This window comes from Triturus cristatus, chromosome 10 (genome assembly GCF_964204655.1).
Source record: "Triturus cristatus chromosome 10, aTriCri1.1, whole genome shotgun sequence".
In the NCBI taxonomy this organism is placed as follows: domain Eukaryota; kingdom Metazoa; phylum Chordata; class Amphibia; order Caudata; family Salamandridae; genus Triturus; species Triturus cristatus.
Window position 1 is genome coordinate 1,135,276,830 of NC_140593.1, and position 26,776 is coordinate 1,135,303,605.

The 26,776-nt window shown below is 40.7% G+C and overlaps 1 protein-coding gene across 1 annotated transcript; it reads right to left on the reverse strand.

Moving 5' to 3' along the window:
- Positions 1-3,608: 3,608 nt before the first annotated feature.
- Positions 3,609-25,398, reverse strand: PGP (phosphoglycolate phosphatase). Its single transcript, XM_085629437.1, has 2 exons — positions 24,407-25,398; positions 3,609-4,994 (listed from the first exon to the last, which is right to left on the reverse strand). Exons 1-2 carry the CDS (start codon positions 25,002-25,004, stop codon positions 4,669-4,671), a joined length of 924 nt encoding a protein of 307 aa, XP_085485563.1. The 5' UTR covers positions 25,005-25,398; the 3' UTR covers positions 3,609-4,668.
- Positions 25,399-26,776: the final 1,378 nt, after the last annotated feature.

Sequence of the window (26,776 nt, forward strand, 5' to 3'; positions counted from 1 at the left end):
GTTATGGGCTTAATGCACTTCCAAATGCACCAATGAACTTAATTTTCTGAAACAGTCACCGAGGATGAAAACGCTACAAGTTTTGTCCAATTTTACTCACAGAATTTACACAAAAATGCACGAGCTGCCACTACATGTGCCCACAAGTAATCCTGCCAATGCAGCAAAGCACTCGCCTGCCAAAGAGTACAAAGGCATATTACAGTTTCCTTTCTCCAATCCTGCCATGCTCACTACATCTTTGCCTTACCCTTCTAATGTGCGAGTCGCAAATTGCGTCGTTTTGCGACTCACAATTTGTGACTCGCAAATTGGAATTTACAACAGTGTCTCTGACACTGTTTGCGCTTCCTAATTGGGGTCGCAAATTGCATGCCTCATTAATATTCATAAGGCAGGTGCAATTTGCGACTCCATTGGGAATGGCTAGCACTCCCAGGGGTGTTTGTTCGTCTGCTGGGGTCAGCACCCCATCATGTCTAAGATTGCTTTTTAAATAAAGCAGTTATTTTTTTTAAATGCAGCTTGTTTTTCTTAAAGGAAAACGAGATGCATTTAAAAAAGGACAATTAAACGTAACGGTTTCATTTTTAAAGAGTTGGCAGTGGTCCGTGGGTCCACTGTCTACCATTAAAAAATATTTTCACTGCCAGTCACAAAGGGGGATGGAGTCACCTGGGGATCTCTTCCTATTTGCGAGTGGCTTACCACCCATTTGAAATGGGTGGTAAACTGAGTGTTTTGCAGTCGCAAAACAATCTGACATTGAAGTGCGAGTCGCTATTAGGAAGGGACGCCCTTGGCACGCCCCTTCCTAATAGCGAGTTGCAAACCCTATTTTGCGAGCCGGTAATAGGTTACAGACTCGCAAAATATGGTTTGTAACTAGGGCAGACCTATTTTGTGGTCGCAAATGAGGCGATTTCTCGTTTGCGGCTGCAAAAAACGGTCATACATCTGGCCCAAAATTCGTGTATAATTGGAAGATTTGTTATGGCCTAAAGCCGCCACAAAATAAAGAAACTTTTGTATATTTGATTGCAGGGAATGGAGACTCCATCTTAGAGGAAACAAAGGCTTCATCTCTGAGAACCAAACTCCATCTCAGAAATTGAAGGCCCTATCTCGGAAATGGAAGACTCTGCCTCAGCACATGGAAGGCTCAGGCTCGGAGAGTGTATGTCTAAGCAAACCATAGCTGCTGCCATTGCACACTGAGGGACCATAGCGTGCGTGAGAGAGAGCAATGGCTCTGTATCAGGTAGCAAAAGATCTGTCCCAAGAAGGAAAGACTACATCACTTGGAATGAAGGCGATTCGGAAATGAGGGCAAATCCAATTTAAAGAAAGCGCCATCTCTAGGAAAGAACATTGTGTCCCTTGGAGTGTAGGCTTCATGTTGCAGAATGAAGGATCCATCTCAGAGAATAGAGTTTGCTGATTTCAATGAAATCCTCAAATAAGCGGACGAAAGCCTCATGCCCATGACTGGAGGACCGACCACTCATCAGCCATAAACGTCTCCTCAGAAGAAGTCAAGATCACTTTGGTAGGAAACAAAGTTTCTGCTCTAGAAATGACATTTTAGAACTTAGGCTCCGTCAACAAAGGATGTGCCCACCCCAGAATGGTTTCCCTGGCACAAGGTGGCGCGTATATGAAGACCTGAATAGGAGACCTGGAGCTTACAAGCAATTGGTAACCACTTTCTAATCAATTCCCAAAAAACGTTCTTCCTGCGTTACACAGTGAAAGAGCTGCGACAAACCATGCCACTTCTAGGACAAACAAAAACAAACTAACGCTGTACCTATGAACAATCTACTTTGGAACAATGCAAAAGTAATCTGCTGAGGTTAGGGCACTGCAGAAAAAAGGTAATTACCTTATTTTGGATGATGCAAAGGAGACCAAACATGACTGTGATTGAAAATGGAACAAAACCCAAAACCGCATAATGTAGCAGGACTAACGCGCCCCCCCCCCCCACACACACACACAAACCTATAATGTGTGAGGTTTCCGCATTTGTATAATTTTCCAATACACACCCCTTTCTTAAAGAGACTACAAAGGAAAGCAGGGGTGAGAGTGACCCTCCACAAATAGAATGTGACATGTATGTCCATTGATGCAAATGGTTTGAATTTGTAATCTAGCAAAGCTGTCCGGGGATTCCTGTGTGTCGCCTGCAGCCCTCACTTGATGAAAGTGCGCCACGTTAATAATTAAAGGCTGGAAGACTTCTCTTTCCATTAAGCCTGAAAGCGAGGGAGGACCGGCCTGCATTCCTCCAGTAACTGCGTTAAGGTCCTAAACTAGGGTTGGGCTCCATATGACATACAATTGTGGTTCTAAAGTTGAATATTACCATTCCAGCCACACCTCTGCAAATCCACTCATGAATATAGTCCTTCCAGCCACACCTAAGTGATTCTGCAGTCAACCAGTGACCTATCACCAACACTCCAGTACGGGTATAGTCAGACAGGATCTGTCACAACACCACTATTGCTCCGCTGATTGACAAGATGATTCCAGGCACACCTTTGTAGGTTCTACAGTCCGACATAACCATACCAGCCAAAATGCAGCATCAGCCAAGATCTTTTATTCACCTCTCTTGAGAGAGACAGTGTGACATTATGACTCCAGCCACATCTCTCTGGCACTACGAGACACCATCAAACCATTTACACTGCCAGCCACACAGCAGCTTTAAGAAACGCCTATGTGATGCAACACTCAGTAGCTTGTAACACATTTCCTTAGAGCCAAAGGTGGACAGTATTTGTCGGCACACCTTCATGGGGGCTATAGTCAGACAGGGTCTTTTAAGCACATCTCTATAGTTCTATATTCGGACAAGATCTTTCAGTCTCACCTTTATCAGAAAGTATCCTTTAGTTAAATCAGTGTAGTGCTGCATTCAAACAGCAGCTTTTAGCACTCTACCATGTAGCTCCAGTCCTTCTTTGACTAGTACAGGGTTGTCCAATGTCGGCCCTGGAGGGCGGGATCCATGCCAGATTTTTAAAATATCCACATTTAGATAAATGTAGTTAAGCATAAAATCTGGCATGGATCTGGCTCTCCAGGACCGACATTGGAGAACCCCGCTCTAGTCAAACAGGGCCTGTTATCACAACTCTTTCTAGTGCTATACACTATTAAAGAGAATCGATTAGACACACCTCTATAGTGTTGCAATTGAACAGGGTATTGAAAACTATGCTGTGTATGATACAGGTGGACAGGAGCATTCAGCCACACATCTACATTACCACAGTCAGACGGGATCTTTCAGTCACACATGTGTACTGCTACCATTGAACATGATCTCTTAGACAAAAATCTACATAGTTGGATAGGCTCTTTAGATCTCATGCGTACAGTGCTAGTGTCAGACAGGATCTTTAAAACACCCCTACTGGCATACAGATGAATGAGAATGTCAGGGCCTTGCTGTCCTTTGGTCTACGGTCTGAGACAGGATGGGTTTAGCCAGACCACAGTTATTCTGAAGTGAGACCTAGACCCCAGGTTTGCTGCAGATAGGGTGGCCACCTCCTTCCAGGTCATTACAGACACTGTCTCCAGCCCTGTACTTTAAACTTACAAATCATTTATTTAATTAGTTTAATGGAAGAAAAACAAGACTACAACACTCAGAATGATTTAGGCTGTCACTCAAGAGTCCAGGACTTGAATAAAAGTGTCCGCACTGACTGGGAGAGAGGGAGGTGGTCCCACTAACCACAGAAGAGAATAGAGGCACCCACTGCATGCAATATTTAGACATTCTCTAAAAAGGAAGACTGTCTTATCTAACTGCGAGGTATCGCTTCTATTTGCTTTAACATAAGCAGGTCTGCATAAAGAAAGCCTCCATTGATGTCCTATCTGCCTTGGCTACTTCTGTCGTCAAAGGGGGTAAACTAGAACCAAATGCCCTACTACGAATGAACTCTTCTAGCTCCTGATCTCCTTGAATGTAATGCCCAGAATCATGAGGCTTGGAGGGGAGTTCCTTTTTTCCTCCACCGGGGTAACAATCTGTTTATTCTGATTCCCAGTATGAAGGGAAGGAAGACCGTCAGCCCAAGAAGCTGGAGGACGGGTACCCACAAAGCCCAGCCCTGGTGAAGAATTGAAAGCCTAGCGCATTGATTTGTTGCATCCAGACAGTCTGTGCATTGCTTCAACAGGAGATGGTGTTCGATATTGGAGAAGCAGGTCTGTGGGCCCAAGTTACATAACACTGACTTGTGACCTCTGACCTCACAGATGAAAGTTCTTTAACACTCTTGAGGAAATGGCGAGGACTTTGGTGATATCCTATGTATCTCAAACCCATCGGTCTAGACCTCAACAGGGCAGCAAAAGGGGGCAGCAAAAGGGGGCAACAAGGTCTTCTCGTGGACTCAGTGCAAATAATTAGAAAAGTTCTAACCAGATTACTCATGTTGAAAATGGAGGTAACATGGTCACATTCACAACACTGTCTAACTTGGGTTACTTAAGGGAAATGGGGTTACGTAATACAGTGTTGAGATACCCTGCCTCCATGCATCACTCCTTAAGGGAATATTCTGAAGTCAAACAATATTCTTTGATACTGTTTGAGTATCTAGTGCAAGAATTCCCACAGCTTTCCTCTTCTTTATCTCAGCCCTGGAGAGCTGGTAGCAGGTCTGCGATGCTGTCCACGTAGTAATCTGGGACCATGCCTTGCCTGGAGAGGCATCCGCTGCTCTGGTGGGCCTGCGCATCCTCCAGAGTGGAGAATCCTGTCAGGGTCAGAATAGTTCGGAGGCCACAGTTAGTGCCCATGAGGATGTCGGTGTCGAGACGGTCTCCGACCATGACTGTTCGAGCCGGGTTGAAGGTGTATTCGCTGGCCACACAGTCCAGGATGAAGCGGGTGGGCTTGCCAATGATCTGGGCCTGACGGTGAGCTGCTGTCTCCACGGCTCTCACCAGACATCCAGTGCCTGAAACAGAAAGAAGAAGCATGAATTACAACACGAAGAATGTCGACCCTCTAATCCTCATTTCCATTATAACCACAATTCCATCTCCTATGCGTTAGATGTAGTTTTACAATAGCAGTCTATAATGAAGAACGTAGGAAACACCACCATTTTAAAAGTGAATTATCCAGTGAGAAACACTAAAGGTAAGACCAATTTAGCAAAAATGCCACCGAAAATGAGCTCAGAATTCTAATGTGAAGGGTGAAAGCAACCATAAGTGGCATAAACCGATGCAACCATAGTGTAAACAAAAATGGAGAACCTCGCAATTGAAGAAATCACTGCCAATTCGAATAAATAATTGTGGTTTCAGTTAAAAAAAAAAAAAACCCCCAAAAAAAACCCATCTCGAACTTTAAAAGATATTGCTCGACATTTTTAAAAAAGTGAATCGTTATGAAAAAGTAAGATAACCTAACCTGAATGAATCAACCAAATACTTTACTAGTGAAAAATACTAAAAGAAAAAAAAACAATCAAAATCAGTCGCAATAGAAACTAATCTAAAGTGCAGATACCAGGGTTACAAATCTCATTGACACAACGGTTACTGCACCCGCAGTAACCGTTGTGGCAATGAGATTTGTCATCCATATTGGATAGGACCGCCTTCTCATTGACACAATACGTTGACAAATGAAATCATGGAATGTAGAATACAACTTGGGTAGTGCATTGTCAGTGTATACTTAGATATTATTGTATCTCAAACCCCTGCTGTATGATTTTTTTTTTTTTACTTTTTATAGCAGTCTGCTTAATAAACAGTTTATCAGTGATACAATTGTTACACATCTTAATCTATTCAGTGAGTTAGTTTACAGTTATCGCTGTAATCGGAAAAGACTCACAACATATTGTGGCAACAGTCCTGCTTATCCTGCCTTCCTCCCTACAGCCCTCAATAAGCTTGCCAGTGTCCCCAGATCTTTTCCCATTTCTATGGACATCCTCTACCCAAATATATTGTGCGCCCTGCCAGCCAGCACCAGTACAAGTCAATTTTCCAGTCCACCACCTTTGGCAAGGCCCCCCAGTTATTCGTTATGTTACGCTTAGCTACTACTTTATTTTATTTATTTATTTAGTGTGTTTTATAGAGCGCACAGCTGCCCCAACGGGGTGTCCCGGCGCTGATAAATCTGGGAACAGGGAGGATCAGAACAGAAGAAGCATTATGTGGAAAAGAGATGAGTCTTCAGAGACTTTCGGAATGCTGATTCTGTTTGACAGGCACGTAAGGCAACCGGAAGCTTGTTCCAACACTGAGTGGCGCAACAACAATTTTGAATATCAAATATTTTTTGGGCGCATAACTAATGTGCTTCCATATGTCTCCCATTCCATGTTTAGCCTCAAATAATAATGTCAGTAGCAACAACATTGTGATACTTGATACAGTCATTGTGAACTATTCTCTGTTATTTCATTGTAAACCTCTCCTTCTAGCCTCTCAATGTATTTACTTGAAAACTTTATTCAATTTGAATATGTATATCAATTATGTAATTGGTTATTATTGTTGACCCTGCCACACAAGGAATCTGTTATGGTGGGGGTTTACTTTGGTGTTTTCTTGTGGCAATAGGTACTTTTCTTTACTTTCTGTTTCACCTTCAATTACAGCTAGCGAATCACTTAGAATTGATTTTCTGTAGTTTTACTGACTGATGACTACTTATAGCCATCTAACTGAGAGAAAATACATTGACACCACATTAATAGGTCTCGTTACGAAGAAACTATCGTGTTGACGTGATGACTTTAATTTTATAATAACTGACGTACAGGTAGCCAGCAACTACTAGGAGCAGGAAAGAATAAGATTAAATAAATGGTAGAATGTTTCATATAGCAGGTTTTAACGTCTTTATATATTATCAAGATTATTCGCTTATGATATGGCGCTCGATGGAGATACAACATTAGTAATTTATGCCGAGCTAAAAACAGCGTATTGAGATTCAGGTTGTAAATCAACCACTCAAAGATGGCGCCAAGCGGGGATATGAGAATAGTACGTGTTAGTCCGTTTTCCAATTGGACTATTTATTTCCATTCCAAGATGGCGCCGGTTGCAGACGCCGACATATTAATACGCGGTCGTGATACAAGGCCGGTTTGAATACTTTCAGGTAAGCGCTGGTTACATCATATTAGATAATATATGACATATTGATAGCTAGCAGTGATAAATGTAGTTGGACATGAAATAGGCATCTAACGGGGCTCATTACTTGCTTTGCGCTAAAATGATAGGATACCGAATAGGGTTAAAATACTACATTGACATCAGGTTCTCTCTTGGCAGTTTGCTGACTGGATTTACTTTAATTATTGACAAATGACGATAGTTACTTCAATTCGAGTTTGTGGTTTATAGATCGGTCAATGGGAAGATATAGGACCGGTCTAAATATTTATAGATAAGCGCTGCACATACTAGAACCTATTATATATGGTTCGATTTTCGCTTGAAGTATCAAGTCTAATTGGACTAGGCGTAGTAGCTCAAAAGGGCTAAGTTATTTATTTCGTGTTTAGGTGACAAGATACCAAACACCATACTGATATTAGGCTCTCTCTTGGCTGTTTGTTGTCGAGATTATTGTAAATTTATTTACCTTTTGACGACAGTCATTTTAATTTTAAGGTTTAATGCTTAGCAGACAAATATACTATCGCCTGGTATTTTTCTTTACCTTAAGGTACAATGATCCATTAATAGTCCGAAATACTATATATCAGAAAAACGTGAAGAATTCGAGTTAAGTCTATCTCCTGGAAATTACCGGTACGCCTTTATTATATATTTAATCTAGTACCTAACAAGGATATTCAATTGGATCATAATAACTCAAGACGACATCTTTCTTTTATCTTTGTTTACTAATTTTAGTTCGTGGAATACAACATTAGGTTTTGGACCTAATAGTTAAAGCCCTTGATCATATCTTATTTAGGTGAGTTTATACTCCGTTTACGTCTTATCACAGCGGTACTGTCTCAAACAGAGAGAATACACTTGGTGTTCACTATAAACTTATGGGTTTTGCCGTTACCTAGGAGATCAGTAGTTATGATAGCGGCTTCGTCTTCATGGCTTATATAGCCTTGTTTATTTCTTTTTTCACTGTGATTGGTTTATCTTCAGGTTCTTTTCTTACAAACTACACCCCTTCAGGTGTTTCACTTCCTTTCCTATTTTCACGGAATATTTTCTACTTTTCGGTGGATACATCACATTATATTTCTGGCTCCGATCACCACTTAAACCTATTAGGTTATCCGGCACCATAAATTGAATTTTTTTTTAAATTTCAGTTCACCATGTTAATCAGATGTATGAACTTTGCTCATTGATAATGCTTATGTAGTTTGGTTATTATATACTTTTGTTTGCCTGCAGCCCTGATGAAGTCCATGACGTGATATAGTCAGGACGAAACACGTGTTGGCTGACAGGGGGCTCACATCGAAGAAGTTCTATCAACGAATAAAAGACAAGACTTGTACAACTGGAAATAATCTGGGAAATATTTTTTTGTTGTGCACTATCATCATTACTTGGACTTTACTTTGGAACCCTATTGCTCGGTTTCAAAATTGTTGATGCTCAGGGTAGACTCAGTTTACCGAGATTACGACATTTGTGGTTGTCGTATTGTTAACCTAGTAGCAAGGGTTCATTTTTACATTTAGAACGAATATTCATTTCTCTGCGCAATTTGTCCTTACCACTGTGGCTTGGTTTTCTGTCTTATAATTGGGACTGCTGCGGGAAGTGTGCCACTAAGCATAATTAATTTGACAAACATGAGTTCTAGAAGTGATAGAAACAAAATAGCTGAGGAACTTTTCAGAAATTTACATGCAGGGATCTCAATTAATAAAGCTGTGACGCAAGGGAATGTGAAAACAAATGAGGGATTAAAAGCAAAATTTACTAGACTTGAAAGACTTAAAAAAACCGAAATAGGTAAATGGTGGGATGGAGCTACACTCAAAGAATATATACGCCTGGAAAGAACTCCAAGAGGCCTGAGATCTACTATATTTCCAACATACGATGATCTTGATGAGGATTTACTTCTCCTCTGGGAAAAGGAACTCACTGGTAACTCCATGCGATTGATGAATATTTTAATAGAAAATGCTGAAAGGAAAGTTCAAAAAGCAGCGGAAGAAGCTGATATATTGGAAAAAGAAATTTTAGAACTTAATCTGCCTGAAGTAGCTAAAAAGAATTATGCTATTCTAGAAAATATTTTGAATAAATTTGAAGAAGAAACTAAAGAAAAGAAAGCGCGTAAACTAAAACGTGACGAAATAGACTACCGTAATGGTAGAGTGTTTACATTTGCCAAAAAATTTGATAACCTGGTTAAACAGGATCAACAACTGACGAGTAGTAGATCGTCACTAATCAGCACAGTGAGCTCTGCTTCATCCAGTAATGTCTCAGTCCCAGGAATGGAGGGAACCACAGAAGGGGTGTCCAATGTACTCCCGAGTAATAGTTTTTTACGGGAAGTACAACGGATAAGAATAGGCAACAAAGAAAACAACAACAGAGCGAGAGAGGATCTAAGAGTAAAGCAAGGAGAGGCTGTAGGGGGGGCATCAAATCTAAATACAAGAGAGCGAGTCAATACCAGATCCTGGAGCAAGGGCAAACAATAAATCAAGACACAGAGAAAATACAGGTTATTAACCTATCTGATATTGTGTTGACAACTGATATGATTTCGGTACTGAGTAAGGGTATGGGTTTTTGCCCATCGCCAGTTTGTGACATGACAAATGTAAAAATAGATCTTTTCAAATTTTCGAGAAATCTTAAATTAAAAAAGTTTTTTGCCACTAATATAATCCCGAATAAAAGAGGTACAACAGATACTATGGTTGGTGATCTATCCATTCAAGATATTAGAGATAGAGTTTTACTTTTATCTATCACTGAAAATGAACAGGACCCGATTACAATACATCAGGTCCTGCAAGATCTTGATTGCACAACAAACCTAAGGGAGGACAGTGGTCTAAAACTGAAGTCAAAATGGGTTCCACACCTTGCCTCAGGCAACAGTATTGATTTGTTTTACAAATTGGTTGAGAAAGACTTAGATGCCCTAGAAAAAACTATCAACCATCGGAAATCGTTCCCCCATGTTGATAACTTAACACCTAAAGAAAGATCAACATTGAAACAATTGAGGGCAGACTCATCAATCACAATAAGAGAAGCCGATAAGGGAGGCAATATAGTGATAATGTCTACAGAATACTATGAAAAAGAGATACTGGGTCAATTAAATAACACATTGTGGTATAAAAAATTTTCTGGTAATCCGATTCCTACTATTAAGATCAGGATTAATGAACAACTTAAAGAATGGAATACTACAGGTTTACTGAGTGATGATGAATTTCGTTATCTTCTGATTGACAAACCTAGATACCCATGTATGTACACAGTACCCAAAATCCACAAAAATGCAACCTCACCTCCTGGGAGGCCAATTGTGTCGGGAATTGGTGGTCCAACAGAACGTATCTCAGAATTTGTGGATACTTACTTGCAACCTTATGTTCATAACTTACCATCCACCATTCGAGATACAAAACATATTCTTAATACACTTATGGATATACCCTGGGATGAGTCTATGACCCTAGTCACACTAGATGTGGTGTCTCTTTACACTAATATCACACACGAGCAAGGCCTACAAGCTTTACGCTATTATTTGGACAAGAAACCAGTTGAATTTCTAGAACATTCGCAAATGATAATAGATATGTCGCGAATGATTTTGGAGCACAATGTATTTTTGTTTGGGGGGGAGTGGTACCAACAGACGTGCGGTACTGCGATGGGTTCCAGATTTGCGCCATCTTTTGCCTGCCTCTTTATGGGGTGGTTCGAGGCGGTGCATATCTGGGGCCCATCGGGCACGAAATGGCAGGAATTTATAGTGTTCCTTGGCCGTTACATTGACGACTGCCTCCTAATATGGACTGGCAGCACTGAAGAACTCAATGCTTTCTTTGAATATTTGAATGACAACCCTTTCAACATGAAATTTACAATGGTTCAAAGTAAACAAAAAATTGTGTTTCTAGATGTGGAACTTTTTGTTGAAAATATGGGTATCTGTAGCCGGATGCACAGAAAGGAAACAGCATGTAACTCAGTTCTGCATGCAGCTAGTGCTCACCCTAAAACACAAGTTAATTCGATTCCCTATGGAGAATTTTATAGAGCACGCCGAAATTGCAGTAAAGATACTGATTTTTCTAACTGTTTAATAGATATTGAAGAAAGATTCCTGGATAGGGGTTATGACAAAAATATAATTGAGAAAGCAAAAAAACGAGCTTGTCTTCTCAACAGAAATGAGACTTTAAAATCACATTACACTGTCAAGGATAAAAAAGAACAAATAGTAAGAATGGTAACTAATTTCCACCCTTGGTCGCACAAAGTATTTAATATACTTAAACGGCATTGGAGTCTTCTCACATCAGACTCAGATCTCAGTAAGATCCTGACCAAGTATCCTAGCCTTACTTACCGTAAAGGTTTAACAATTCGCAACATGGTAAGCCCTAGCTACCCAAAGAAAAAAGACACAAATATTACCTGGCTACAGAGTAGGAGCTTGGGTTTCCATAAATGCGGTGATTGTAGCATGTGTAAACACGCCTTAACAGGAATTAAGGAGTTTTCTTTTAACGGATCTAGAAAGTTTCATATAACAGAGTACATCAACTGTAACACCAAATTTGTCATTTATGTTATTATTTGTAATTGCTCGAAGATCTATGTGGGCAGTACGGTCAGGAATCTTAAAATTCGAATCGCTGAGCACTTTAGAGCATTAAAAAACATGGATGATAGATATCCTATAGTTCATCATGCCTTAGAATGTTCAGAACAGAACAAATCTCAGAAATTCAAATTCCATGCATTAGAATCAGTACCTAGTGACATCCGAGGTGGAAATCGAGAATTAAAGCTGCGGCAGACTGAAGCACGCTGGATTCTGAGGTTACATGCGGTGAATATGGGGATAAATATGGAAAATGAATTACAATATTTTTTGGGCGCATAACTAATGTGCTTCCATATGTCTCCCATTCCATGTTTAGCCTCAAATAATAATGTCAGTAGCAACAACATTGTGATACTTGATACAGTCATTGTGAACTATTCTCTGTTATTTCATTGTAAACCTCTCCTTCTAGCCTCTCAATGTATTTACTTGAAAACTTTATTCAATTTGAATATGTATATCAATTATGTAATTGGTTATTATTGTTGACCCTGCCACACAAGGAATCTGTTATGGTGGGGGTTTACTTTGGTGTTTTCTTGTGGCAATAGGTACTTTTCTTTACTTTCTGTTTCACCTTCAATTACAGCTAGCGAATCACTTAGAATTGATTTTCTGTAGTTTTACTGACTGATGACTACTTATAGCCATCTAACTGAGAGAAAATACATTGACACCACATTAATAGGTCTCGTTACGAAGAAACTATCGTGTTGACGTGATGACTTTAATTTTATAATAACTGACGTACAGGTAGCCAGCAACTACTAGGAGCAGGAAAGAATAAGATTAAATAAATGGTAGAATGTTTCATATAGCAGGTTTTAACGTCTTTATATATTATCAAGATTATTCGCTTATGATATGGCGCTCGATGGAGATACAACATTAGTAATTTATGCCGAGCTAAAAACAGCGTATTGAGATTCAGGTTGTAAATCAACCACTCAAAGATGGCGCCCAGCGGGGATATGAGAATAGTACGTGTTAGTCCGTTTTCCAATTGGACTATTTATTTCCATTCCAAGATGGCGCCGGTTGCAGACGCCGACATATTAATACGCGGTCGTGATACAAGGCCGGTTTGAATACTTTCAGGTAAGCGCTGGTTACATCATATTAGATAATATATGACATATTGATAGCTAGCAGTGATAAATGTAGTTGGACATGAAATAGGCATCTAACGGGGCTCATTACTTGCTTTGCGCTAAAATGATAGGATACCGAATAGGGTTAAAATACTACATTGACATCAGGTTCTCTCTTGGCAGTTTGCTGACTGGATTTACTTTAATTATTGACAAATGACGATAGTTACTTCAATTCGAGTTTGTGGTTTATAGATCGGTCAATGGGAAGATATAGGACCGGTCTAAATATTTATAGATAAGCGCTGCACATACTAGAACCTATTATATATGGTTCGATTTTCGCTTGAAGTATCAAGTCTAATTGGACTAGGCGTAGTAGCTCAAAAGGGCTAAGTTATTTATTTCGTGTTTAGGTGACAAGATACCAAACACCATACTGATATTAGGCTCTCTCTTGGCTGTTTGTTGTCGAGATTATTGTAAATTTATTTACCTTTTGACGACAGTCATTTTAATTTTAAGGTTTAATGCTTAGCAGACAAATATACTATCGCCTGGTATTTTTCTTTACCTTAAGGTACAATGATCCATTAATAGTCCGAAATACTATATATCAGAAAAACGTGAAGAATTCGAGTTAAGTCTATCTCCTGGAAATTACCGGTACGCCTTTATTATATATTTAATCTAGTACCTAACAAGGATATTCAATTGGATCATAATAACTCAAGACGACATCTTTCTTTTATCTTTGTTTACTAATTTTAGTTCGTGGAATACAACATTAGGTTTTGGACCTAATAGTTAAAGCCCTTGATCATATCTTATTTAGGTGAGTTTATACTCCGTTTACGTCTTATCCCAGCGGTACTGTCTCAAACAGAGAGAATACACTTGGTGTTCACTATAAACTTATGGGTTTTGCCGTTACCTAGGAGATCAGTAGTTATGATAGCGGCTTCGTCTTCATGGCTTATATAGCCTTGTTTATTTCTTTTTTCACTGTGATTGGTTTATCTTCAGGTTCTTTTCTTACAAACTACACCCCTTCAGGTGTTTCACTTCCTTTCCTATTTTCACGGAATATTTTCTACTTTTCGGTGGATACATCACATTATATTTCTGGCTCCGATCACCACTTAAACCTATTAGGTTATCCGGCACCATAAATTGAATTTTTTTTTAAATTTCAGTTCACCATGTTAATCAGATGTATGAACTTTGCTCATTGATAATGCTTATGTAGTTTGGTTATTATATACTTTTGTTTGCCTGCAGCCCTGATGAAGTCCATGACGTGATATAGTCAGGACGAAACACGTGTTGGCTGACAGGGGGCTCACATCGAAGAAGTTCTATCAACGAATAAAAGACAAGACTTGTACAACTGGAAATAATCTGGGAAATATTTTTTTGTTGTGCACTATCATCATTACTTGGACTTTACTTTGGAACCCTATTGCTCGGTTTCAAAATTGTTGATGCTCAGGGTAGACTCAGTTTACCGAGATTACGACATTTGTGGTTGTCGTATTGTTAACCTAGTAGCAAGGGTTCATTTTTACATTTAGAACGAATATTCATTTCTCTGCGCAATTTGTCCTTACCACTGTGGCTTGGTTTACTGAGTGGCGCAAACCTCGAATGTTTTCCCTCCAGCACGAGTTCGTTTGAATCCTGGGGTTTGCAGGAGAAGTAGAGAGTTAGAGCGTAATGTTCTAGTGTTGACATACGGCCTCAGAGTACTTTTCAGGTGGGCCGAGCCATTGCCCTTAGAAGCGCGAAAAGCCAGAGTCATGGCCTTAAATACACATCTCTTGGCAATGGGTAACCAATGCAGTTTACGGAGGTGAGGGGAGATGTGATGTCTAGCAGGAATTCTCTCCACCAGCTGAGCGGCAGCATTTTGGACAGTCTGTAGTTTATGACATAGGCCTGCTGTGATACCAAGGTATAGTGCGTTGGCATAGTCGAGATGCGATGTTATCAATGCAACACCAGCCATATCTTTATGTACTTAGGCAAAGCTTTGTCGAGATCAACAACAGGAACCACTTCAGTTCCACTGGGACCTCCACCCCGCCACCAATGCCATGACCCTCCCGATTTCACACCAATATTGCTGTGTCTCCAGACATTCCCATAGCAGGTGGTAGACGGTTCCCTCCTGTCCACACCCCCTGTGACACAGGACAGTCTCTGTGTGGCCCAGACGATGTAACAACCTTCGAGAGTAGTATATTCGATGAAAGACCTTCTGTTGGATTAGTGTGAATCGGGAGCTTATCACTACTTCTCTTGGACCCGGCAGGGTCTCCACCCAATCTTCATCGTCGATGGGGCCCACGTCACTGTGGTGTTTTCCAATAATCATGAGACAGGAACACAGGATGATGAAAACGCAGGTAAGGTTTTATTCACCTCATCCATCAACAGCCAAAGTCAACTTACAAGAAATAGAATCTAACACAGAGATTCTTTAGCAAACGTTCTCTAAAGAATGCGCAATGTGATTCCATATGGAAGTTCCATATGAAGTAATGCTGGAGGTAAAACCAATACAATATCACACATCTCCCTCCTTAACGTTAATACGACACAGAATGAAGAGAAAAACAAAAAAAAACAAAGGAAATATAAGAGAAAGAACAAACATGTCATACATAATCTTTCATGTATGCGGGCAGTCTGCGCACCCTTTGACTCCTTTCTCTAACATTAATTGGTAATCTAGAAGAAACAGTGGGAGAAGAAATGGTACCTATCTATTTGAAATAAATAAGAGTCATTATTACCTCCACATGTCTCAGTTGACGGAAAATTGGAATTGACTACCACCACACGACTCTTATTCCAAATTCTTCCATCTTCAGTTTTGACAGCATTCCTAAATATTTTAACCACAGATCTAACATTGGAATACTTGGATCAGGGTTGACATCCAACAGGAGTTTTTATCTTTACAAGATCGCCAACTTTTACCTCATTGGATTGAGCACATTTCTTTTCATCAAAGTATAACTTCCTATTGAGTTGCTTGTTCAGTTCTGTTCTCCTCCAATCTCCTAACTGATTGTTAACTAAACCTTTGTTTAACCTCATCCAACCTGGACACAATTTAGAGTTGGGAATCCTACCTTTAAAAAGTTCAAAGGGAGACCTCCCAGTGGTCAAGTGTGGAGACAAACGATAAGCTGTAATCCTGTCCTGAAGAGCATTTTCCCAATTCAAACCATTGACTCTGGCTAACTGTATGCTCTCTTTGAGGGTTTTATTAACTCTTTCTACAGCTCCATTGGTTTCTGGATGATAGATAGCACTCCTCTTTTGAACAATACCACAGTTATTAAGAAAGCATTAAAACTCCTTAGAACAGAACTGAGGACCATTGTCAGAGAGAATACTGTTAGGAAAACTCTCCCTCTTAAATATTTCCTCTATAAATTTGATGACACAATCTGTAGAAATATCTGACAGCACCTACCTCAATCCACCTGGAGTACAAGTACAAAACGACAATTAGGTAAGAAGTGTCGCTTACACCGTGTAGCAGACCTACAATGTCAATGGCAACCTCATCCCAGAGATGATTTGGCAATTTTCTGCAAACCATGGGCATTTGTTTAGTCTTCAAGATCTTATCACTGGCACAACCATCCACACACTCCCGAACCAACCTTTCTATCTCTAAGTCCATGCCAGGCCACCAGAATTGCAAACTCAGCAGCTCTTTGGTCTTAACTATACCAAGGTGACCAGTGTGGGCAAGACTAAGCAATTTGTTCATAATGCCTATCTGAGGAACTAATTTCGTACCACGAGCAAGTACACCATCTACAACTGAAAGTTCTTCACTAACCAAACTCCAAGGCTTCTCAAGGCGTTTGTTATTCATCAACATATCGATCGTTTTCTTGATCCTTCTCTATTTTTTCCTTCCAATCAACTTCACTAACAGCACCATCAGTGATTTCACAAACATTGATAATATCATCATCAACATCCTCTCTATCCGCGTCAAGTTCATTGACATTAACCAAACGAGAAAGACAAACAGCGGATTTGTTGATAGCAACCAGAATATATTCAACATCAAATTCAAATTCTTGAAGAGAGATAACCCATTTCTTAATTCTAGAGGAAATTGAATCAAGTTCTTTTTTTGAAAATACTTCTTTAAGGGGTTTATGGTCAGATAACACCTTTACCTTTGTGTCCCAAATCAGATTTTTAAACTTTCTTAAAGTCCAAAATATGGCCAAAGACTCTTTTTAAATGACTGAATAATTGAGTTCCGAACCTCTTAGACATCTGGAGGCACAGGCAATTAAACGTTCCACACCATCGTTTTTTTCTTCTTTAGTAAAACAGCACCTAACCCCTTTGCACTTGCATCTGTCAAAATGTAGGTTGTGTCACCCGGCACAAACGCTTGTAACGAAGGAGCTTTCCTCAACTCCTCCTTAATGGAAGAAAATTCTTTCATACAATCATCAGACCATTGAAAAACCACACTTTTACCAGTGAGTCTCCTTAAGTTTTGAGTCTTGTCAGCATATCCTGGAATAAATTTACTATAAAATTCAACCATACCTAAAAAAGACAGAAGCTCCTCCTTATTGACTGGTTCACAAATATTGACAATAGAATCAACTAGTTCCTTCTTAGGGAAAACACCATGACCAGTGATGCGATGACCAAGGTAATTCACCTCTTCTACACCAAACTTACATTTCTCCTTCTTAAGAGATAAATCAGCCACTCTAAGACGTTCCAACACAGCACACACACAAATGTTATGTTCCTTCATTGAGCTGCCAAAAATCAACAAGTCGTCTTGATAACACCTCACACCTGTAAGACCCTTTAAAATTCTTGACATGATGCGTTGAAAACCCGAGGCAGCCGAAATAAGTCCAAATGGCAGCCTACGAAACTTGTAGGTACCCATTGGCGTCACAAAGGCCGTCAACTCCTGTGAAGATTCATCAAGCTCAACCTGATGATAGGCTGACGCCAAATCAAGAGTGGTGAAATATTTAGCGCCTATCAAGGTGCCAACCATCTCATCAATATTTGGCAAAGGGAATCTGTCTACAACAACTTCCTTGTTCAAGGAGCGTAAATCTATGCAGAGATGAAATTCTCCACTGGCTTTCTTGGCCACTACTATGGGCGCCAACCATTCTGTCGCTTCAACAGGCTCAATGACACCTATGTCTACTAATCTCTCAATTATTTTTTTTGAACACCTGCTTGTTCATTCAAAGGGATCCTCCTAACTCTTGCAACTACAAGGATAGCTCCTTCTCTCAACCTAATCTTGTGTTTATAGCCTTTAAAACAGCCAAGATTGTCCCTAAACACATAAGCAAATTGTTCTGCAAACATGGAGGCTGGATCATCTACTTCCTGAACCTGTACTTGTGGAACTGCATTGGGATTAAGCCGAACACCACGCAGGCGTTGATGGGGCCACCCTAAAAGAGCATCCCCACGCTTGGCCACATACACTTTCCCAGCAATCATCCGTCCACACAATTCAATTGTAGTCAAAAAATACCCCGACATCCTAATGGGTATTCCCCCATAACCATACGGAGAAACATCACTTTTAACTAGCTTGACATTAGTACAGAAGTGTTGTCTAAAGGTGTCTTCACTTATCATGGTCAAATGAGAACAAGAATCAAACCTAAACTCAAGTTGTACACCTTCAATTTCAACAATGTGAGTGGGATGAGTAGCTTTTTGTTCATTGACCTGAAAAGTAACTACTTTCACCTGTGGTTGTTTTTTTGTTACTGATTGATCTCCTCTCTTAACTTTGCTTTTACAACATCTTGCAAAATTACCTCTCCTACCACAGGTGTTACACACAACCCGTAAAGCAGGACAGAACGAGGCATTTGCAAGATGTCCTAATCTCCCACATCTAAAACAAGTTGGTTTCCCATTAAATGTAGAGGTACCCACAGTGGTACCCGCAGTAGCGGTCATGGATACATTTTTATCTTTATCCATTGTACTTTTGTTTTTCACTTGACATACAACTTCCTCAACACTCGTACTGGTTGTGATGAGTTTACTTTTATCAACACTAAGTTCATCAACACATTTCATCATATGTTCTACTTGTTTTGCAATTGTTATGACCTCCTCTAAAGGAGGTTCGTCCTTCAACCACAGTTCTTTTCTAATATTGTCGTGAGCACACATCAAAACAAATTGATCTCTAATTCTCTCCTCTACGGCAGCACCAAACTTGCAAGAGGATGCCAGTTTTCTTAGAGCTGAAACCAATTCCTCAACTGATTCATCCTTCTTTTGTTCCGGAAGACCAAAATTATACCTTTCCATTATTGTGCTCAACCGCGGAAGGTAATGACGATCTAACTGCATTATACGTATCTCATACTCATTGAGATTTATTTGATCGGCTGCACTGAACTCAAGTAGATGTTCGAGAACTTCCTGCCCTTCACCCCCAAGACAATGCAACAATAAAGAATGTTTATGTTCAGCACTTAAATATGTCCCACAAACTCTTGTGTAATGCACAAAAATCTTTTTCCATTTCTGCCATTTTATATTAGGTTCACCTGGACTGGTCAGAAAAAATGGAGGTTGCGTCACATTCTGCATAGTGAAGAAATATTGTGCTCCAAAAAGAAAGTAAATTGAAAGCAAACAAACTAACTTGTTAAGAAAATTAAGTCACAAATGTAGAAATAATATTATATAGGTTTACTAACAATTAGATGAGATCAAACCCATCCACCGCCCAAATCTTGAAAAGATAAGCATAAATATCTCACACAACCAGAGAATGTGCCGTCACAAAAGTGTATATAGAGTCTTGTTACCTCCTCCTTTTTTTTTTTTTTTTTTTATTGGCCAAAGGTGTGCCAGTCACAGGCAGCGCTGGCTATTCAAACCTTTTCTTTCCAAAGGTGTGCCAGTCACCGGAAGCGCTGGCAATTCAAACACTTTTTTTTTTTTTTAAAGGTGTGCCAGTCGCCGGCAGAGCTGGCTATTCAAACCTTTTCTTTCCAAAGGTGTGTCTCAGTCTCATTTCTAATACAGTCAATACAGTCAACTTGTCTATAAAGCAGCAGACTACACGGGGGCATAATAGTTTCCAGGTTCTTAGTCTAACAGCAGGAGGAAACCGACTCATTATTTTAGTTAATTTGTATAACAATATCCCTAAGGAAGAATATTACAAAGTCTTTGAAGATTTAAACACCTGCATTTGTTCTTCTAGTATTAATTCAAGACAAAATGACACCTGCATTATTTTGACGGGCGATTTTAATTGCCACCTATGCCCTCACAGTAATTCGGGCCTATGTGGTATGGTTAACCAAATTGGTGAACCATGTACACATTTTGAGCATACTCCCTTGGGAAATTTGTTTAATAACCTCAGTTCTGACTGGAACTTGGGTTTTGCCAATGAACTTTGCAGCCCCCCAGTTTCATTTCAAACTACTTTTAATGGGCGTGGCCTCCAGTCTGTTATAGACTATACCCTGGTTTCTACTTTTTATCACTATAATGTCCTGTCGTTTAAGACATTAGACATTGTGATGAGTGACCATTTTCCGATCTGTACAACCTTTGATATTGAGTTGAGTATTAGATCAGGCACCAACGTAGTTGAAAATTTGTACCGCCATGCTTGTTTCTTGGCGAGACAAAATGGTTATACCATAAAATGGAACAAAGTTGACACTACAAATTTTCTCCAGGGGCTAATTGTGAATCAATACCATAACATTAAGATCTGTCTAGAGGAAAATCCTGATCCGGGTATGACTATCAATGCTTTTAACCAGATTGCATTATATATTGGGGAAAAGCTGACCGGAACACGTCGACCAGGGGCGGGAGAAAAAGCTGAGGGATGGTTTAATTCAGACTGTACCAAAGCATACTCCCATCTAAAACAGATCCTAAAGAAAACTCCAAAAGATCTGTTCGCAGTCAGAGCAGCGAGAGCAGCCTATAAAACTTCCCTGAACAAACGCAAACTGGAGTTGAAGGAGAATGCGTGGGATACTCTAATTAAAGCCAGCTTGTTGAGAGATAATACTGCTTTCTGGAAAGCAGTAAATGCTCCCTTTTTTGTAGATAGAAAGTCTGATAGGGTAGAGTTTGCAATTGAAGGACCAACTTGGGTGGAACATTTTACTGAGCTTTATAAAGAAGATGTTCTACCTATTATAGATTCAAACCTTCAAAATTACCACCATCTTATTGAGCCTTCTCCTCCCGCTCTATTTCCTTTGAGCGTTTTTTTCTCCGCCTCAGAAGTGGAATTAGCATTACTCGAAAGTTCAAGGAACAAAGCTACTGGTCCTGATGGCGTCCCCATAGATATATATAAAGATACAATTTCATTATGGACCCCTCTGCTGACCAATGTGTTAAACAGTTTTAATACTGTGGGATTTCCATCGACTTGGCAGGAAGCCATAGTCGTGCCTATTTTTAAGAAGGGAGATCGAAATGATCCCAAATGTTATAGGCCTATTTCCCTACTTGACTCTCTGATGAAAGTGGCAGGTAGAGTTATTTTAAATAGATTGCACTCCTGGGCTGAAGAAAACAATGTTCTCTCTAAGTTTCAATATGGTTTTAAGTCAGGTTTAGGCACAATTGAACAAGGACTAAATTTAGCTTTAATTATCGGCAAATATATGACCGCAAAAAAGGGCAACCTCTTCATGACGTTCATTGATTTAAGTTCAGCCTTTGATTGTCTGAATCACGAGGTATTATGGAACACTTTGACAGGCTTGGGTATTGACTCAAACATTCTTAATTTTATTAAGGAATTATACAGGGGGGCTGGGGCAAAAGTACGTTTTGGAAAGAAAGGAGAGTGCTCTAATAAGTTCCCCATAATGAAAGGGGTACGACAGGGTTGCATCCTGGCACCTTTTCTTTTTAATTTATATATAAATGGTGTGGTGAAATTTTTAATTACACAAAAATTAGATTACCCTCAAATTGATGGCACGGCGGTCCCAATTTTACTTTACGCGGATGACGCAGTCATCATGGCTAGAACCCAAATGGGCCTCCAAAAAGCTTTAACTTGTTTCTCATCTTTTATGAGTTCTAGAGGCCTAAAAATAAATATAGGGAAAACTTTCTCCATGTGCTGCTCTTCGAGGAAAAAACTCCCTTGTACTATTTTTATCGAAAAGTCTAAGATAGAAGTTACAAGTACTTTTTCATACTTGGGGATTGTTTTTAATGAAAAAGGTACCTGGAAAGAAGCGATTAGGAGTAGGAACCTTGCTTTTGCTCGTGCATTAGGTGCAATAAAACAGTTCGCTAATAAGTTGGGGGGCAGGCCTGTCCGTATCTTAATGGATATTTATAATTCAAAATGTGTCTCAACTGCATTATACGGTTCTGGCATATGGGGCATCGCTGACTGTCAGGAGATTCAAGTAAAAGAAAAAATGTTCCTGCGTTATTTGTTAGCGGTTCCCAATTCGACTCCCACATTTATCTGCCATAAGGAATTAGACTTGGTTTATATTTCTGATCTAATCAAAGTTAGTCCTTTATTGCTATGGCACAAGATATGGACTACAGAGGAAACTGCTTTTAATAGAACTGTTTTGACTGATAGTTTTAAACTAGAGAAATGCATGGACATTCCCTGGATTGGTTATGTAAAAAAGTTTATGATTAACATGGGGCTTTCCACTTTTTTTGATAACCCTTGTTCTCTAACCTCGATTTCCAGGAAGGCTTTTAAAAAATGTTGTCTTGACTTCCTGGAAAGTAGACGATGGGGTGAAGAGAATAGTAAGACATCTGTATCTCAACATAATTTACTTTTACAGGCGCCTGGCCTACAGCTATATCTGTCACCTGATTACTCCAGTTACGAATGTTGTTAGCTCGCTTGAGAGTCGGCACCTATTATCGGATGATAACCTTTCCAGATAAAAATGATTGGTCCAAAAATCTAATTAATTGCCCATGTGATGATACCGCAATGCAATCGCAAATACATTGTGTCCTCTTCTGTAAATTTTACATATGGGGAAGAAGGAAATACTTGATTCCTCTTTTAAAGACTTGGGGTTTAAGGCAGTGCAGACCTGCTTTTTTAAAACTGCTTTTATTACAAGATGAAATAACTATTAATGCCTTATCCAAGTTTTTAAAATTTGCCATTCGCTGCAGATTGTCGATGAATTAAGTACAGAGTTTGTTTTTATGTTGGTTACCCCTACCATGATGTGCTTGAGCCGTTTTTTTATCTCGATTTCTATTCTAGTTTTTTAATATGTATATATTTGTGTGTTGCTTTTATGATTTTAAAACTGAAATCGAATAAAGCTATCTTGACTGACTGAAATACAGCTTTCTTTATGATTTAATCTATTGATGTGCCTGTCTTATATTTGGATTTTTTCCACTGGCTGTATTCCCCCTTAATTTTTCTAAAAACTTTCCTTTGCACGACTTGTTTTGATTCTATATGCTGCTAATTGGGAATCTTAAATATATTTTTATATTGTGTACCTGGGCTTAAGTGTTCCTTTTGTCAACAGTTTACCATTTTAGTGTTATATACCCACACTTACAAGGGGTTATTGGGGTGCCCTTTTTGTTTCATTAAGAGCCAAGACTGGCTAAATTTTACACCTGACACGGGATGACTTCAGAGCTCTGCACATATCTCTCTCCAGAAACCCTATCAATGTTTTTGTGGGGTTTCCATACAGGTTCAACTCAGTCAGATAGCCCCAGTCAAGATAGTAGTAACTCGTTTACCATTTAAAGTCGCAGCCTACAAGTCTTACCACACTTGGGTATGATGTTGGAAAAAATAGGACTTCCCTGAAAGTCATAATTGTGACTTAAAGACAGCTGTACATCTCCTGGACACCCACTTCCCTATCCTGGGATTTTCAATAAAAACGGCATGGGCTTGGTACTTTGTTTACTTGCCCAGAGCCAATCGGACTAAAGTGCTGGATTACAAAACTTTGAGGGTAAAAGACCTCTCGGTAATTCAAACGGGTTGTCAGAGACGAGAAGACAGTTTAGCTCAGTGGGAAAGTATGCACTATAGACAGCTCTATGTAACATGAAGACTGGGCAAATGATCCTGCCTCTGGCCACCCAGCCGCTGGCCTACGTTCAATGTTATGAGTGCAGTGAGTTCAAAACCTTGATCCAGATCAGTTCATAAAATGTTGCTAGCTAATAATGAATATCGCTCAGTCCTGCTCTTAAACCTGGAGTTGCCAGGCAGGGCGCGTGGACAAAACACTACTTTTGCGGGTGAGCTTTTCTTTATTTAATAAACAGTACATTCTGGGAGTTGTAGTCCGATTCTATTCATCTGCACGAACACACCTGGAGAGTTCTGTCAAACCTTCCCAGACCCTGTCCTTACCTGGTATGGCTCTCCCCCCTTCCAGTGGCAGCCGGGTGTCTGTGTTGGTGGCCAGGAAGAGGCAGGTGGGGTCCAGCAGGTAGGCCAGTGCCTTGGTCAGCTTCATGTAGCTGAAGTGCTCGTCGAAGCCCACCACCACGGCTCTCACATCAGGGTCGCGGCTCACCCCAGCCCAGTCGCCCATACCGCCGATGACAGGGTCCGGTCCAGGCCCCAGGTAGGGGATGCCCTGCGCATCGAACTCCTGGCTGAGTGCTTTGCCGCCGATCAGGTACACCTTGCCGTCCAGCTTGGCGATCTTTCGCAGGTAGACCGCCGTGCAGAAGGCGGTGCCAAAGACCTCTTCCTTGCGGACGCCGAAGCCCATCTTGGCCAGCTTCTCGGCGTACATCTGCCGGGTCTTGGTGCTGTTGTTCGTGATGAAGAAGACCTGCTTGCCTGCCCTCTTCAGGCCATTGATGACCTCTGGGGCCCCCGGGACCACCTGGTCCCCGCGCCAGATCACCCCGTCGCAGTCAAACAGCACTGTGTCCACGGTGTCCGACAGGAAGTTTTTGGCCTCCGCCCCTGCCAGTCTCAGGCACTTGGAAGAGGACATGCTCCGGAGTGTCGGGAAACCGGTACTAAGTTTGTATTGTAGTGCTCCAAAACAGCATTTAACAGTTTCTGGGCGCTAGTAATTTTGGTAGCAAAGGGGGCGGATGTACAAGAAAAGAAAAATGATTTGACCAGGATCACAGAACTGAGTTTTTTGGTTCCTCAGAGCCTTACCCCGTTTTACTATGGAAAATGTATCAACCGCAGGCCAGAGCACGTTCCCCTCTCTACAAAAACATTAAGTTGGAACCTGCTTAAGTTTGACAAAAAAAGGTACATATAAAGCATAAATGGGAAACAGTTCCTACTACCCTCCTTGTGCTGTCACTGCCACACACCCTCAAACCCCGACCATGAACGACAGGCGCTTCTGCTGCGACAGTTCTGTGCAACCTAGCTTGCTGTGAAGGGCTTCTGTGATTGGTCAATTGGCCAAGATGAAGGTCCTGATTGGCGATGACTGTCTGCAAGCATGTTAACTAGCAACCGGCTTGCTGACCTTTTCTGCTTTCACTGTCAAAGCAAGGAGTGAACTGTGCGGCTTAAAGTGCCAGCGCAGCATTTCACAGCTCTGCAGATGCACCGGGCAGCAGCAGATGCACAGAATGCAGAGATCGAGTATTGAGGTGGCAGCGAGAACTCTGCAGTTTTACAGGCTCATGAGTGAACAGCCCAGGCTTCACTTTGCATTGTGGGACTTGTAGTCCTGATTATCCCAATAAAGAGGCAGGACGACGAATCCTAGAACTAGAATACGAAGCAAAAACCCGGACTGGATAAGCTGCTCGCGTATGGTTAGGCTTCGGAAACCTGGGAGTTCAGAAGGAGGAATCTCTGAAATTACGTTGCGTTGCATTGCTTATTATTAACAGCAACATGACATTGTTTTTACTGATTGGGGTATTTTTATAATTAAAGAAAACTGTTAATTTCAATCAAAGTAATTTAAGAAAAACATTGCCTAAAGTAGATAATCCCTTAGAGGACAGAAGCCAGCGAGGGACATCGTTGTTTCAGCAGCGCTCCTCCAGTCAGCATGACTGGGCTCTTCTCGCGCGCAGAGCACGCACTGTTCCCAACTCTGCTCGCGGTTGACTCTGTTGCTAGGCTCGTGCTTGGTTGAGTAAGGCTTCCTGGTGCAGGTTACTTGGCTCACTCATCAACATCTCGGAGAGTCTCTCGGGGAAACCCTGAAGCGAAAGACCAACAGATTACAACACGAAGGAAAATGAAAAGAAACATACGGGAAAGTAGAAACCTCTGGGGTCAATCGGAATGATGTCGCAGTGTGCCTCAAAACCCAAGACTGCGTCATCAAACACAGCTACATCCCGGAGTACCGGCGATGGCTGCTTGTTAGCGATGCAGGCCAGTCACACCCTTCTGGTGGGGCTGATTTCAGACAGGAATGGGCTGCGATGACGTATGAGGGCCGGCTTTAAGTTTATTGCTGGCGGCCGCGGTGCGATAAACCTCTTCTTTGGCGCCCCCACACCCCACCCCACCTAATGATGTCCCTCACTGCCACTCTCCTACAGTGCACATGATCTCTCCATAGCTTCTTTCTGACATACGTTAAATGTTTTTATAGTGCTACTCATAGTTCACTCACACTCAGGTCTGTGATGTGCATGGTACGTTCTTTGCCTTAGTTGCCAAGGTTTCAGATTTCTATGTGTGGCATTTTCATATTTTCAGTGTAATTACGAGTGACATTTCAATGGCTATGAGTGGCACTTTCTCACAAGCAAAATCAATCAATGAAGACGAGGG

Bases quoted from the DNA above. Each gene is read 5' to 3' on its own strand.
- PGP (XM_085629437.1), bottom strand. From the start codon at position 25,004: ATGTCCTCTTCCAAGTGCCTGAGACTGGCAGGGGCGGAGGCCAAAAAC. The intron at 4,995-24,406 runs GTAAGGACAGGG...TTTCTGTTTCAG, and splicing joins AGGGGGGAGAGCCATACCAG to GCACTGGATGTCTGGTGAGA.